At 42.6% G+C, this 13,251-nt stretch overlaps 1 protein-coding gene across 7 annotated transcripts in view; it reads right to left on the bottom strand.

Moving 5' to 3' along the window:
• LOC122548881 (receptor-type tyrosine-protein phosphatase mu) overlaps positions 1-13,251 on the bottom strand; it is a 903,264-nt gene that overhangs the window by 501,561 nt on the left and 388,452 nt on the right. For all 7 annotated transcript variants that reach the window (XM_087986678.1, XM_087986679.1, XM_087986680.1 and 4 more), the window contains exon 7: positions 6,401-6,694. In XM_087986678.1, the coding sequence (XP_087842804.1) occupies positions 6,401-6,694 (294 nt within the window). The remainder of the gene's footprint in view (positions 1-6,400; positions 6,695-13,251) is intronic.

Raw genomic sequence — 13,251 nt, 5'->3', positions numbered from 1 at the left:
ACAGCTCCATTGCTCAGGCCCATCGGAGAAGACTGTGTTGGGCAGCACAGGGCCAGTTGTGACAGAGACTGCTGAGATCACCAGGATGATGGTTTTAATCCTGTCTCCTGGACGTTTTTGCAGCCCAACTCAACCTTATCCTGTCGTTCAGTATTAAGTGCAATCTGCTGAGGGTATCGCCATGGTCCTCATGATTTCCCTCTCTGATTTTCTGCTTTCAGATTATCAAAAACTACAGTCTGGCCAGCTACACCTTCCTCATAATGTTGGACAAGAGCTTAAGAACGCTAATGTACCCGCCCGTCATCACTTGCCTGTCCTCCCCACATTCGTGGCAGAGAGGGCATCAAGGGTCAAGAGTAGAGGATGTTGTCCCCAAATATCTGGTTCTCCTTGGTAGCCTGAGGACAGCAGGAATGCTAATACCGTCTCAGGATGAAGGTGTCATGCCTGTTGCCAAGGCACTGGCTCAGTAGATTGCCAACAGAAATTGCATACAAATAGAGGAGCTGCCCCTTGGGTACCTCTGCCCTGTTGATCTCTGTGCTCCAAAGTGCCATCTATGTGCAGTCAATAATTTTCTCCAGCTCTGGGAATCTTTGTACTCTGGCAAAGCCACATGCCAACTTCTTAATTCTCCCTGGCATAGAGAGGGTATTGTGAACTCTCCTCTCCTACAAGGCTTCTGACATCACTCAGATAGAATCATAGAGTCATAGAGATGTACAGCATGAAAACAGACCCTTCAGTCCAACCCGTCCATGCCGACCAGATATCCCCACCCAATCTAGTCCCACCTGCCAGCACTCGGCCGAAATCCCTCCAAACCCTTCCTATTCATATACCCATCCAAATGCCTCTTAAATGTTGCAATTGTACCAGCCTCCACCATTTCTTCTGGCAGCTCATTCCATACACGTACCACCCTCTGTGTGAAAATGTTGCCCCGTAGGTCTCTTTTAGATCTTTCTCCTCTCACTCTAAACCTAGGCCCTCTAGTTCTGGACTCCCCCACCCCAGGGAAAAGACTTTGCCTATTTATCCTATCCATGCCCTCATAATTTTGTATAACTCTATAAGGTCACCCCTCAGCCTCCGACATTCCAGGGAAAACAGTCCCAGCCTGTTCAGCCTCTCCCTACCTGGCAACATCCTTGTAAATCTTTTCTGAACCCTTTCAAGTTTCACAACCTCTTTCCAATAGGAAGGAGACCAGAATTGCATGCAATATTCCAACAGTGGTCTAACCAATGTCCTGTACAGTGCGACATGACCTCCCAACTCCTGTACTCAATACTCTGACCAATAAAGGAAAGCATACCAAACGCCTTCTTCACTATCCTATCTGCCTGCGACTCCACTTTCAAGGAGCTATGAACCTACACTCCAAGGTCTCTTTGTTCAGCAACACTCCCTACGACCTTACCATTAAGTGTATAAGTCCTGCTAAGATTTGCTTTCCCAAAAAGCAGCACCTCGCATTTATCTGAATTAAAATCCATCTGCCACCCTCAGCCCATTGGCCCATCTGATCAAGGTCCTGTTGTAATCTGAGGTAACCCTCTTCACTGTCCACTACACCTCCAATTTTGGTGTCATCTGCAAACATACCTCTTACGCTCACATCCAAATCATTTATGTAAATGACAAAGAGTAGTTGACCAGCACCGATCCTTATGGCATTCCACTGGTCACAGGCCTCCAGTCTGAAAAACAACCCTCCACCACCACCCTGTTTTCTACCTTTGAGCCAGTTTTGTATCCAAATGGCTAGTTCTCCCTGTATTCCATGAGATCTAACCTTGCTAACCAGCCTCCCATGGGGAACCTTGTCGAATACCCGACTGAAGTCCATATAGATCACATCTATCACTCTGCCCTCATCAATCCTCTTTGTTACTTCTTCAAAAAACTCCATCAAGTTTGTGTGAGACATGATTTCCCACACACAAAACCATGTTGACTATCCCTAAGCAGTCCTTGTCTTTCCAAATACATGTACATCCTGTCCCTCAGGATTCCCTCCACCAACTTGCTCACCACCAACGTCAGGCTCACTGGTCTATAGTTCCCTGGCTTGTCCTTACCACCCTTCTTAAACAGTGGCACCACGTTAGCCAACCTCCAGTCTTCCGGCACCTCACCTGTGACTATCGATGATACAAATATCTCAGCAAAAGGCCCAGCAATCACTTCTCTAGCTTCCCATAGAGTTCGAGCGTACATCTGATCAGGTCCTGGGGATTTATCCACCTTTACCCGTTTCAAGACATCCAGCACTTCCTCCTCTGTAATATGGACATTTTGCAAGATGTCACCATCTATTTCCCTACAGTCTGTATCTTCCATATCCTTTTCCACAGTAAACACTGATGCAAAATACTTGTTTAGTATCTCACCCATCTCCAGCTCCTCCACACATAGGCAAGCTTGCTGATTTTTGAGGGGCCCAATTCTCTCCCTAGTTACCCTTTTGTCATTAATGTATTTGTAAAAACTCTTTGGATTCTCCCTAATTCTATTTGCCAAAGCTATTTCATGTCCCCTTTTTTGCCCTCCTGATTTCCCTATTAAGTACTCCTACTTCCGTTATACTCTTCTAAGAATTCACTCGATCTATCCTGTCTATACCTTACATATGCTTCTTTCTTTTTCTTCACCAAACCCTCAATTTCTTTACTCATCCAGCATTCCCTATACCTATCAGCCTTTCCTTTCACCCTAACAGGAATATACTTTCTCTGGATTCTCGTTATCTCATTTCTGATGAACTAGATGATGAACTAGAAAAGACTGACAATGTTTAAGGGTAATTAGGGATGGCAGCAATTGCTGACATTTGCAAGTTATTGCCATATCCCATGAAAAAGTTAAAGAAAATTCTGGGAGCTGAGGTACCAGTCTCTGCTACAGCCCACAAAGAGTCCGTGCTCATGTGACTTCAGCGCTGAAGAATATAAGTATCCATAGACACATCACATTATCATCTGTGTTGAGTAAATATTTTAAGTGTCAACAGTGAAATGGCTCCACTTAAATGTAATAGGACACTGTAGATTCAACTAATAAGTAAATATGTTCTTCAGGGCACTCTGAATAAGAATGCATGAATAATAAAAGAATCCAAATGAATTCATTGCAAATTAGATAATTAGCTGTTTGATGGAGGGCCTTGTGTTGTACTGCGCTGTACAGATGAAGTCAGTCTTGTTGCACAGCATTGCACTTGTAAAAATGGAGTCATATGTGATATTCCACACCAAATGGAGACATATGTGATATTCAGCACTGCATATATGAAACCAGGCAGTGTTAAAGGCTGCCAAACATTTCCATTTTCCACTCACCCAGCCAAATGCAAGAATGCAAAACTTCAAACACAGCAATAATCCTCACTTGAAAAACGCATACTCGAGGGGAAAATGGTTGTGAAGTTGACTATGAATTGCCTGAGTAAGCAACAGGTAATAATGAGGTCCCGAAACCTCTTGGTCATCAGGAGAGGCACAAGGCTTGAACATATTCCTTTGGTCTGCAGAGAATGAGTCCCTGTCTATTGATTTGGAGATGCCAGTGTTGGACTGGGGTGGACAAAGTTAAAAATTACACAACACCAGGTTATAGTCCAACAGGTTTAATTGGAAGTACACTAGCTTTCGGAGTGCCGCTCCTTCATCAGGTGGCACTCTGAAAGCTAGTGTGCTTCCAATTAAACCCGTTGGACTATAAACTGGTGTTGTGTGATTTTTAACTTTATCCCTGTGTATTGTTATGAAGATGTGGGTGTACTTTACCTTTAAGAAAGTTAAAAGCATCAGAACTACCAAGCCAGCATGTAGAGACTGCCTGAAAAATAACTCTCTTAAAGGTATCTTTACTGATCAGTAACCTATGAAGCAGAAGAAAAGAAGACAGGAAAACAGAGAAGGACTCAAAGCTGTCTGGTTTTGAGATAAAACGTTCTGTTTTGTAAGTCTTAATTGGGGGTTTTATCAGACTAGTATTGTCGAAGGAGAAGGTAAAAGATTGTTAGAGGAAGGAGTTGTAAATGGTTGTCAGTTAATTATTTTCTGTTATACTTTAAATAGTTCTTGGCCTCTCGAATTTTCACAGATAACTGTATTGGATAAATCTTTTCTGTGTTGCTGGTTTAAATTAAGCAGGAGAGTTTACCCCATGTTGTAACAATATAAATGCATGATGCTTTTAGTTAGCATAAATTAACTGTGTAATGTGCTTGTCTGATTATCTGAAAATGGTTATTAGCACTCTCAGAACTATTCAGCAAGTGCTGCCAATCGTGAAAGCAGATTGATCTGACAGTCGATGTTCTGGTTTGGGTTTGCTGGTGCAGGTTTATTGAATACAGCCTGTACTCTACCTATTATGAACAGCTTTCCCCAGTGCGTCAGCTGAAAAATCTATTAAAGGGTGTTCAATTACTGTCCACCACAAACACGCATTCTCTGGTCAGCATACAGTTTGTAGTTGCACAGTTCAATACACAATGCAACTAGGCTAATCAACAATTTTATAAACAGGGCCCTTGTCATCTACTCATCCTGCAAGCTTGATGCAGAAATAGAGCCCACCCAGGCTATATTAGGGGACAGTGTCTATCCTGCTCTGGTCATTGATTGTATGTACTCACAAATTAGCTAATCAACCACATTTCCAGATATGAAAAGTAGCAGGTTTATCTCTAATTACTTGGAGAAGGCAAACTATCGCCTGAATAACCAGTTAAAGAAGTCATTACATACTGCAAGTAGGCACTATCACATGACGATGTGAATGTTATTTTGCGAGAACAAGATGACGGTCATTAGGCCAGAAAGACATTCTGCATATTGTAGAATTTAGCAGCATCGCATATGCATTTCAGAGCCAGATATGGAGATTATATATCCCAGCATTCGGTGTTTGAATCAGTTTTTGAAAGTCTATGTACTTGTTATTCCAATGTAAATGGGAATTACACATGGGGACCTGTGGAACCCCCATTGCAGCAAACTCCAACCAAAATGCCTGGGAAATTGAAGATTCCACAATTCATCCATATTTGGAACCTTCTGAAAGTATCCATTTAAGTTGAAGAATTCAGAGTGTTCTGATGAAATTCAGTAAAATAATTACGTGGAGAAAGTTAGACACTCATCTACATCTTCTGGTCCAGAACCCACACCTCCACCCCCTCCCCACCCACCCCCTCCACCCCCTCCGCACCCACCCCCTCCAACCCTCTGTAACTGACACAGCCTCCCATACCCTGCCAGTCGAATATCACCCATGCTATCCAAATCACCACCACCCCGATTACCTGACCTCCCAGAGACCTGGCTAGTTTCCCAAATAAGGAGTGCCCTCTGAAAACCACCTGTTCTTGATCTTGTCTCCCACACCCCAATCCCACCCAGACCCTCCCTCTCCTCATTACTGTTACTCCATGTGAAGAGGATAAAAAATTACTTCACTTCATACGCCCAGTAAACAGGTCTCAACAAGGTGGACATTAGGACCTGCAGGTTTCCGGTCTCTGATTGGTTGGCAGCTAAAAGTGACCTGGGATGCTCCGTACTGAGGTCTGTGAAGCTCCTCTAGCTTCTGCCTGTCAGCTCTTAATGAGCAGATTGGTGGATGATATGGCATGTTAGTCACCACCCTGACACACTTGACCCCCACATTTTAAACTAAAATGGGAAAATTGCACTGTTGGATATGCACTTGAGGTGTTGTAATCAACAGGGCTACACATCAAGTGCTGGAAAGTGGCTTTAGGTGAGGTAAGTGCTTTTCAGATGCCACAGCTGCAACAGGCTAATTCATTTAGCATGTACATTTTTCTAAGTTTCTTAAATTGCTCGCTGTTGTCCCTACATTCCATGCTCCACAGCATTTTCACCATTTATCCTGATCCAGGAAGCTAATAAAGCATTTAATTTCCAAACCTCATTGATTAATTGGGCAACTGCTAAGTCTGCCTGGAAAAAGGCCGAAGACTGATATCCTTTTCCAGCTAAAGGGCTGTTCCTTCTCTCATGCAATCGGGTTTAATTGTGATTCTGATCAGCTGCAAAACTGAGAAGCTGTCTGTTTGCTTTACACTCTGCAGGTGGCACACTAGTCCAGGGGTGGCAATGCCAACTATGTGTTGCCACCTGTATCCAGCCAACTCTATATTTAACCAAACCTCAGACTCCACCAGCTCTGTACGACTCAATCATCTAAATATTGAACCAGGAGAAGAACTTAATGAAAGTATTTACTCAGTATTAGATTAGAAAGCAGAAGATTGATCCTGACCTCATGCCTGAACCAAAGACAAATTGACATGATGACAGTTTTCCTCATCTGATTGTCAAGTTCATCATCAGATTTCACCTTTGACCTCTGGTCTTACCTCCACACTTTGTTCTCATTATGAGAGGAGGGCCAGGAGCTCCCCTTCCACCTTCCCCAGGGCGGGTGAGAAGTACTCGGATTTCATACTCGGTGTCAGGGTCCAAATGGCCAATTTTGTATTGATGGCTGTCCACTGGCTGTATGTCTGTCCAGCTCCCACTCGTGCTGCGGTAATCAATGTCCCGCTGGATAATGGGCCCATCGCCACTAATGGAGTTGGCATTCAGCTGGATCCATAAATATGTCGCCCCGACAGAATTGAGCTGAGGAGGAGCTATTGGAGTCGGTGGATCTGTGAAACAAAAGTTTAACAGCTTAAGTCCTTCTACACATGTCTCATGAGTGAGTGTACAGATATGGACTTCAAAAGTAGCAGACCCCATCTCACACTTTGAGCTGTGCCTAATGCAATAGACTGGACTTATATTTGTTTTAACGTGGTTGTCAAGAATGTCTTTTTTTTTTGCTTCACGTCCCTTCCCCAAGGAATCACTGCCTGATCAAGGAGTCTTTTGAGACAGTGGTATTGTCCCTACTTCTGAGTCAGCAGACCCAGATTCAAGTTCCCACCTGCTCTGCACCATATCATTTCTGAACAGGCCAATTGAGAAAATGTCTGCAGGAAATGTAGTGACAAATTATTGGAAAGAAAAGTGAAACAAGGGGAGAAAGCAGTCCAAAATGTGCAGGTTAGGTGAATTGGCCATGCTAAATTGCCCGTTGTGTAATGTAGGGGAATGGATCTGGGTGAGTTGCTCTTCGGTGGGTCAGTGTGGACTTGTTAGGCCTGTTTCCACACTGTAAGTAATCTAATCTAAAAACAGAAATTGCTGGAAAAACTCAGGTCACATCAGTTCCAGTGACTCTTCTTCAGAACTGAGAACGAAAATCACTTCTTGATAAACCTCATCCTTATTTATTCATTTTAATTTAATGGAGTTCAATGTAGTTCTCAGGGCTAAAGGGAAAAAAGGGTATAAGGAGATAGTGGTAATATGATACTGAGTTTGGATGATCAAACATGATGGTATCAAATGGCAGAACAGGTTCAAAGGGCTGAATGGCCTATTTCTGCTCCAAGTTTTGATGTGTCACTGTTTAAAGTTTCCCAAATACATGGGTAAAATACAATCCCATTAATCCCAACAGCAGTGGGCTCAGTGGCTCCCACTGCTGCCTCACAGTGCCAGGGACCTGGGTTCAATCCCAGCCTCGGGTGACTGTCCGTGTGGAGTTTGCACATTCTCCCCGTGTGTGCATGGGTTTCCTTAGGGTGCTCCGGTTTCCTCCCACGATTCAAAGATGTGCAGGTTAGGTGAATTGGCCATGCTAAATTGCCCATAGTGTTCAGGGATGTGTAGATTAGGTGCATTAGTCAGGGGTAAATATAGGGTAGGGGAATAGGCCTGGGTGGGTTACTCTTTGGAGGGTAGGTGTTGGGCTGTTTCCAAACTGTCAGAATTCTAATTCTAGCACTCCTTACAGTTTTCACTAGAGAGAATTCCCTTTTCTCTCACATCTATAGGGTCTAATCAATATGGGGCTTCAACTCTCAGTCTTGAGAATCTGGCAGCCTCTTCCTTGAATCTTCATATAACTGAGCTCAGATTTTTTTCAGCTTCAAATAATTCCTTCAGAGTTTTAACCAAACACTTATGGACTTATACACTTAATGGTAAGGTCCTAGGGAATGTTGCTGAACAAAGAGACCTTGGAGCACAGGCTCATAGCTCCTTGAAAGTAGAGTCACAGGTAGATAGAATAGTGAAGAAGGCATTTGGTATGCTTTCTTTTATTGGTCAGAGTATTGAGTACAGGAGTTGGGAGATCATGTTGCGGCTGTACAGGACATTGGGTAGCCACTTTTGGAATATTGTGTGCAATTCTGGTCTCCTTCCTACCGGAAAGATGTTGTGAAACTTGAAAGGGTTCAGAAAAGATTTACAAGGATGTTGCCAGGGTTCGAGGATTTGAGCTACAGGGAGTACCTGAACAGGCTGGGGCTGTTTTCTCTGGAGTGTCAGAGGCTGATGGGTTATCTTATAGAGGTAAAATCATGAGGGGCATGGATAGGATAAATAGACAATGTATTTTCCCTGGGGTCAGGGAGTCCAGAACTACAGGGCATAGGTTTAGGGTGAGGGGGGAAAGATATAAAAAAGACCTAAGGACAACGTTTTCACTCAGAGGGTGGTACATGCATGGAATGAGTTGCCAGAGGAAGTGGTGGAGGCTAGTACAATTGCAACATTTAAAAGGCATCTGGATGGGTATATGAATAGGAAGGGTTTGAAGGGATATGGGTCGGGTACTGGCAGGTGGGACTAGATTGGGTTGGGATACCTGGTCAGCATGGACGAGTAGGACCAAAGGGTCTGTTTCCATGTTGTACATCTCTATGACTCTATAACACTTCTGGACTAGAACTTTAAAATGGAAATGCTGTTACATTGAGGTAATCTATTTTAGAGCAGTTCTGAACTATCTCCCTTCTTTAGGAGCAAATAATTTACACCTCAGGCTTTAGCCAAAAACCTTTGCAACACTGACAACCCAAATGTCTCTCTTCAAGCTATGGGTGTTTACTCTGAGCCAGAAACAAAATTCTAGAATCTTCTAACTGGAGCCTAATCATATTCACATTTATTCTGGTTATTCATAAAAAGCCTATTGAAAAAAACACCATGAGCCTCCATGAACTCTCTCTCCCTCTCTCTTTCTCATGTAGCTTTTTAAGAAAAAAAAATCACGATGGCTACGGAAATGCTTATGAGTGAATCATTAAACCCCTTCATAGACATGGAAAATCCAAAAGTCACCAGTTGAAAATCCAAAAATGCAAAGTAGGTGATACTAAAATAAAGAAATCACACATTTTACACCGCACAAATGAGACATTATTTGAAAAGAGACATTAAACCTAAGCTATCAAGGGGACTGTGTTCATTTGAGAATGATAATTAGGACCATGGAATCAATAATGGGAATTTAAGCCCAAGATTTTTCCAGCCCTGAATAGTGGACTTGGGGGTAAGGATACTGGAAAAATACAAGAAAACCAGGTCAACGTGACTCCCTGGTGCTTTCCTGCTGTGAGGAATGTACTTCAGGCATATTGGAATATGGATGTGCTGCCCACTGTAATGTGGCAAGCTGCCAGTTTAACCAATTAAAAGCCTATTTAGAGATTACAAGGTATTTATCCAAAGGGGAAGCATAGTGCAGGCGGTGTTCCTGCAGCAGGTTATGAGCCTTCAGAGCCAGAGACCACATCTCCCAAACTGGAAGTTGCAGGGAGCATAGCATGGCCCCACGCCATCAACAGAGGGATTTCCCTTCCAATCAGAAGCTTTCCATCCTTTTCCATCACCAGTAGTTATTTTGATGGATTGGGAGGGAGTCTCCACATTGAGGTGTCCTCCCAACTTCCTGTCCATTTCTCTGGATGGGATTGCTCAGGGTTTTGCAACTACTGGTCTTTTGATGGAAAACCCATGCTGCCAAGGGTCCCAGTGACTGTGGGAAAAACTTCCCTAATTGTCAAAGGAACCGACAAAGGAAATTCAACCACTGAACTAACAATGGCCATATATATTCTCCAAAAGAATAAAGCAAGTATGCAGATCCCAACACCATATAATGGGAAAGAGTGAAATTTAGAGCCAAAAGATGGAATTTACAACTACCAACTTCTAGTAAATGGGGACAGCAGCAGTCAATATTCTCATTATGAGAAACAACAACAGTATAGTATCCAACATGTCCATGCTGCAGGGAAAGTGAAGCCACCTTCATACCATGGATCCTGAGATCTTGGAGGTTATTACTGGGTGGTTGTGGAAAGGATGTCTCCTCTTTGGGAGAACCTTGAACTAGAGGTCACTGTTTTGAAACAAGGATGTAAATCAGAGATGAAACAACATTTGCTCGCACAGAGGGTGGTGAGTCTTCAGAACTCAAATAGAGGTGGAAACAGAGTCGTTGAGTACTTTTAAAACAGAGGTTATTGAGGGGGGAGGTGTTAGGTGGGAATGTAGAGTCAACAGACCAGCTGTGATCTTACTGAATGGCAGAGCACATTCGAGTGGTCTATTCGTGTTATTGTGCATGGGGAACAACAGAGTCATAGTCATAGAGGCATACAGCATGGAAACAGGTCTTTCGGTTCAACCAGTCCACGCCAGCCATGTTTCAGTAGTGACTAATTAAAGCTCCTGCCAGGTATTTTCAGCAAAAGCAGTACACATCAAAACAGAAAACTAAGTGCGTGCAGCAGCAGCATTACATTAAAACTCAATAACCATTAAGTATGAGATAATGCTTTTAAAAATCAAATTTTATGGCGAAGCCTCTATGAATCCTGTGCCTTTGAGAATCTGCACAGAGCCCACATCCAGTTTTGATTTTCCTTGGCATTGTATGAAAACAAATGCCATCCATTTTGCAAACTTGAGCAAATGTAATTTTAAAATGCACCAAGTAGCATTAAAACAGTAATCTGAGCAGCTGGTGAGATGCTTATCATGAAATTAGAATCATTTTAACACCATTGGAAGCTGTGGTAATTATTTCCTATACAAGTGTGCGCACTAAATTGTTACAAGGCAAGAAAAAGATAGCACGTCAAGTAAATATCCTCATGATCGTTCAGCAATCATATACTATGTAGTGTATAGAACGCAAGGGATTCCTACTTCAGTCCAATCATCCAAGAAATCCACTGCTGTTGGATGACCTATTAGGATGCAAATCAGATCCTGTGCAAAAGGCGGCCAAGGTTAACAGTTACATCAATTAATTCTGAACACTGCAACAATTTGAAGTAGACTTTGTTTTATTAGCTTCCGCCCCTCGAGGCTAGGATTTGATTTGTACGGTAAACTACTTGCAAGAAAGGTGAGCTCCAGCCATTTATCTGGTAGAGGAGACTGAACGCTGTTGAGAGAGAATAGCAAGCTACTTGGAGAGTTATGAAATTGTGACTTATTTTGGAACAGGGTACCCTGCCCATTGAGCAGTTAAACAGAATATGGTGGCACATGACGGCTGAGACCGTCTGCTCAATACGTGCGAATTTATACACAACCCAAATTCGACCTTTTTATCCCCCACATAACACAGATCACATTTTCACAATGCAGCTTAATGCCACTTCCGATTTTTGCTATGAGTGAGAAAAGTTGGTGTTAATGAAAATAAATTATTACCTATTCCTTCAGTGACTTCAGGATTTTAATAGCTTTGAGAAGAGAGGTTTTGAAATAATTACATTTTTGCACTATTAATATTGAAAGTTGGAGATTTATTCTCTGGGTGATGTTATCAAATCGAACTTTATTAAAAATAGCAGGAAACCACTGGAATGGCAAACTAATATTGACCTAAAAGAAAAATCTGAAGAATATAACAAGCTAAAATGTTTATGTATGACCACACTGCTAAAATATTCTTAATTTCCCAATTGTTCAGATTAATATTAAGCACATTATATCTTAATGTTACAGCACTGATTAAGGCACTGCTGTGCCAAGAAATTCACAATACCACAAAACAGAATCACGGAAACACTGCTCAAGCAGTTCATTCCATAGTATAAAGTAGGCATTGTGTGCAAATCTTATTCTAGATACATAGAGTTTGTGTGTATAATTTGGGGAGGCAGGAAAAGAGATTTGAGGCCCCAATTAGATCAGGCATTACCTCATCTCTTTTAATGGCAGAGCAAACTCGATGGGTTGAATGGTCTACTTCTGATCCTATGTTTTACGAGCTTACCAATAAGACCACAAGACATAGGAGCAGAAATTAGACCATTCAGCCCATTGAGTCTACTCTGTCATTCAATCATAGCTAATACGTTTCTCAACCCCTTTCTTCCCTTAACCCTCAATCCTTTTGACAACCAAAAACCTAACTTACTCTGACTTAAATATACTCAATGACCTGGCCTCCACAACCTTCTGTGGCAATGAATTCCATAGATTTCCCACTCTGGCTGAAGAAGCTTTCCCTGTCTCCATTCTAAAAGGTCTTCCTTTTACTCTAAGAATGTGCCCTCCGATCCTAGTCTCTCCTAATAATGGAAACATCTTCCCAACATCCACTCTTTCCAGGCCATTCAGTTTTCCGTATGTTTCAATTAGATGGACAGCACGGTGGCTCAGTGGTTAGCACTGCTGCCTCACAGCAACAGGTTCCTGGGTTCGATTCCCACCTGTCTATGTGGAGTTTGCACATTCTCCCTGTGTCTGCATGGGTTTCCTCCCACAACCCAAAGATGTGCAGGTTAGGTGAATTGGCCATGCTAAATTGCCTGTAGTGTTAGGTGCATTAGACAGGGGTAAATATAGGGGGGGGGGGGGGGTGTTTCTCTTCAGAGGGGCAGTGTGGACTTGTTGGGATGAAGGTGTGTTTCCACACTGTAGAGAATCTAATCTAGATCCCACCCCCCCCCCCATCCTTCTAAAGTCCACAGAGCAGAGACCTCAAATGTTAAGTTTTTCATTGCTGGGACTATTCTCATGAACCTCATGGGAACACATCTCACTTCTCGCTACATTTACTCATGCAGGAGATTGTTTTTCTTCTCCATACTGATATTTCACATTTGGTTTGAACCATACTAGGAAACATCATAACATTTAAAGTGAAGATTTGGAGGAGCCGGTGTTGAACTGGGGTGGACAAAGTTAAATGTCACACAACACCATGTTCTAGTCCAACAGGTTTATTTGGAAGCACTAGCTTTTGGAACACTGCTCCTTCATCAGGTGACGCGTGGGACAGGATCATAAGACACAGCATTTATAGCAAAAGATTACAGTATCATGCAGCTGAAATAATATATTG

Source organism: Chiloscyllium plagiosum, unplaced genomic scaffold (assembly GCF_037043375.1).
Source record: "Chiloscyllium plagiosum isolate Xiang-an unplaced genomic scaffold, Cpla_swu_hap1 HiC_scaffold_4, whole genome shotgun sequence".
Taxonomy (NCBI): domain Eukaryota; kingdom Metazoa; phylum Chordata; class Chondrichthyes; order Orectolobiformes; family Hemiscylliidae; genus Chiloscyllium; species Chiloscyllium plagiosum.
The sequence above is the reverse complement of the archived record's forward strand: the minus strand, read 5'-3'. Positions and strand labels throughout refer to the sequence as shown.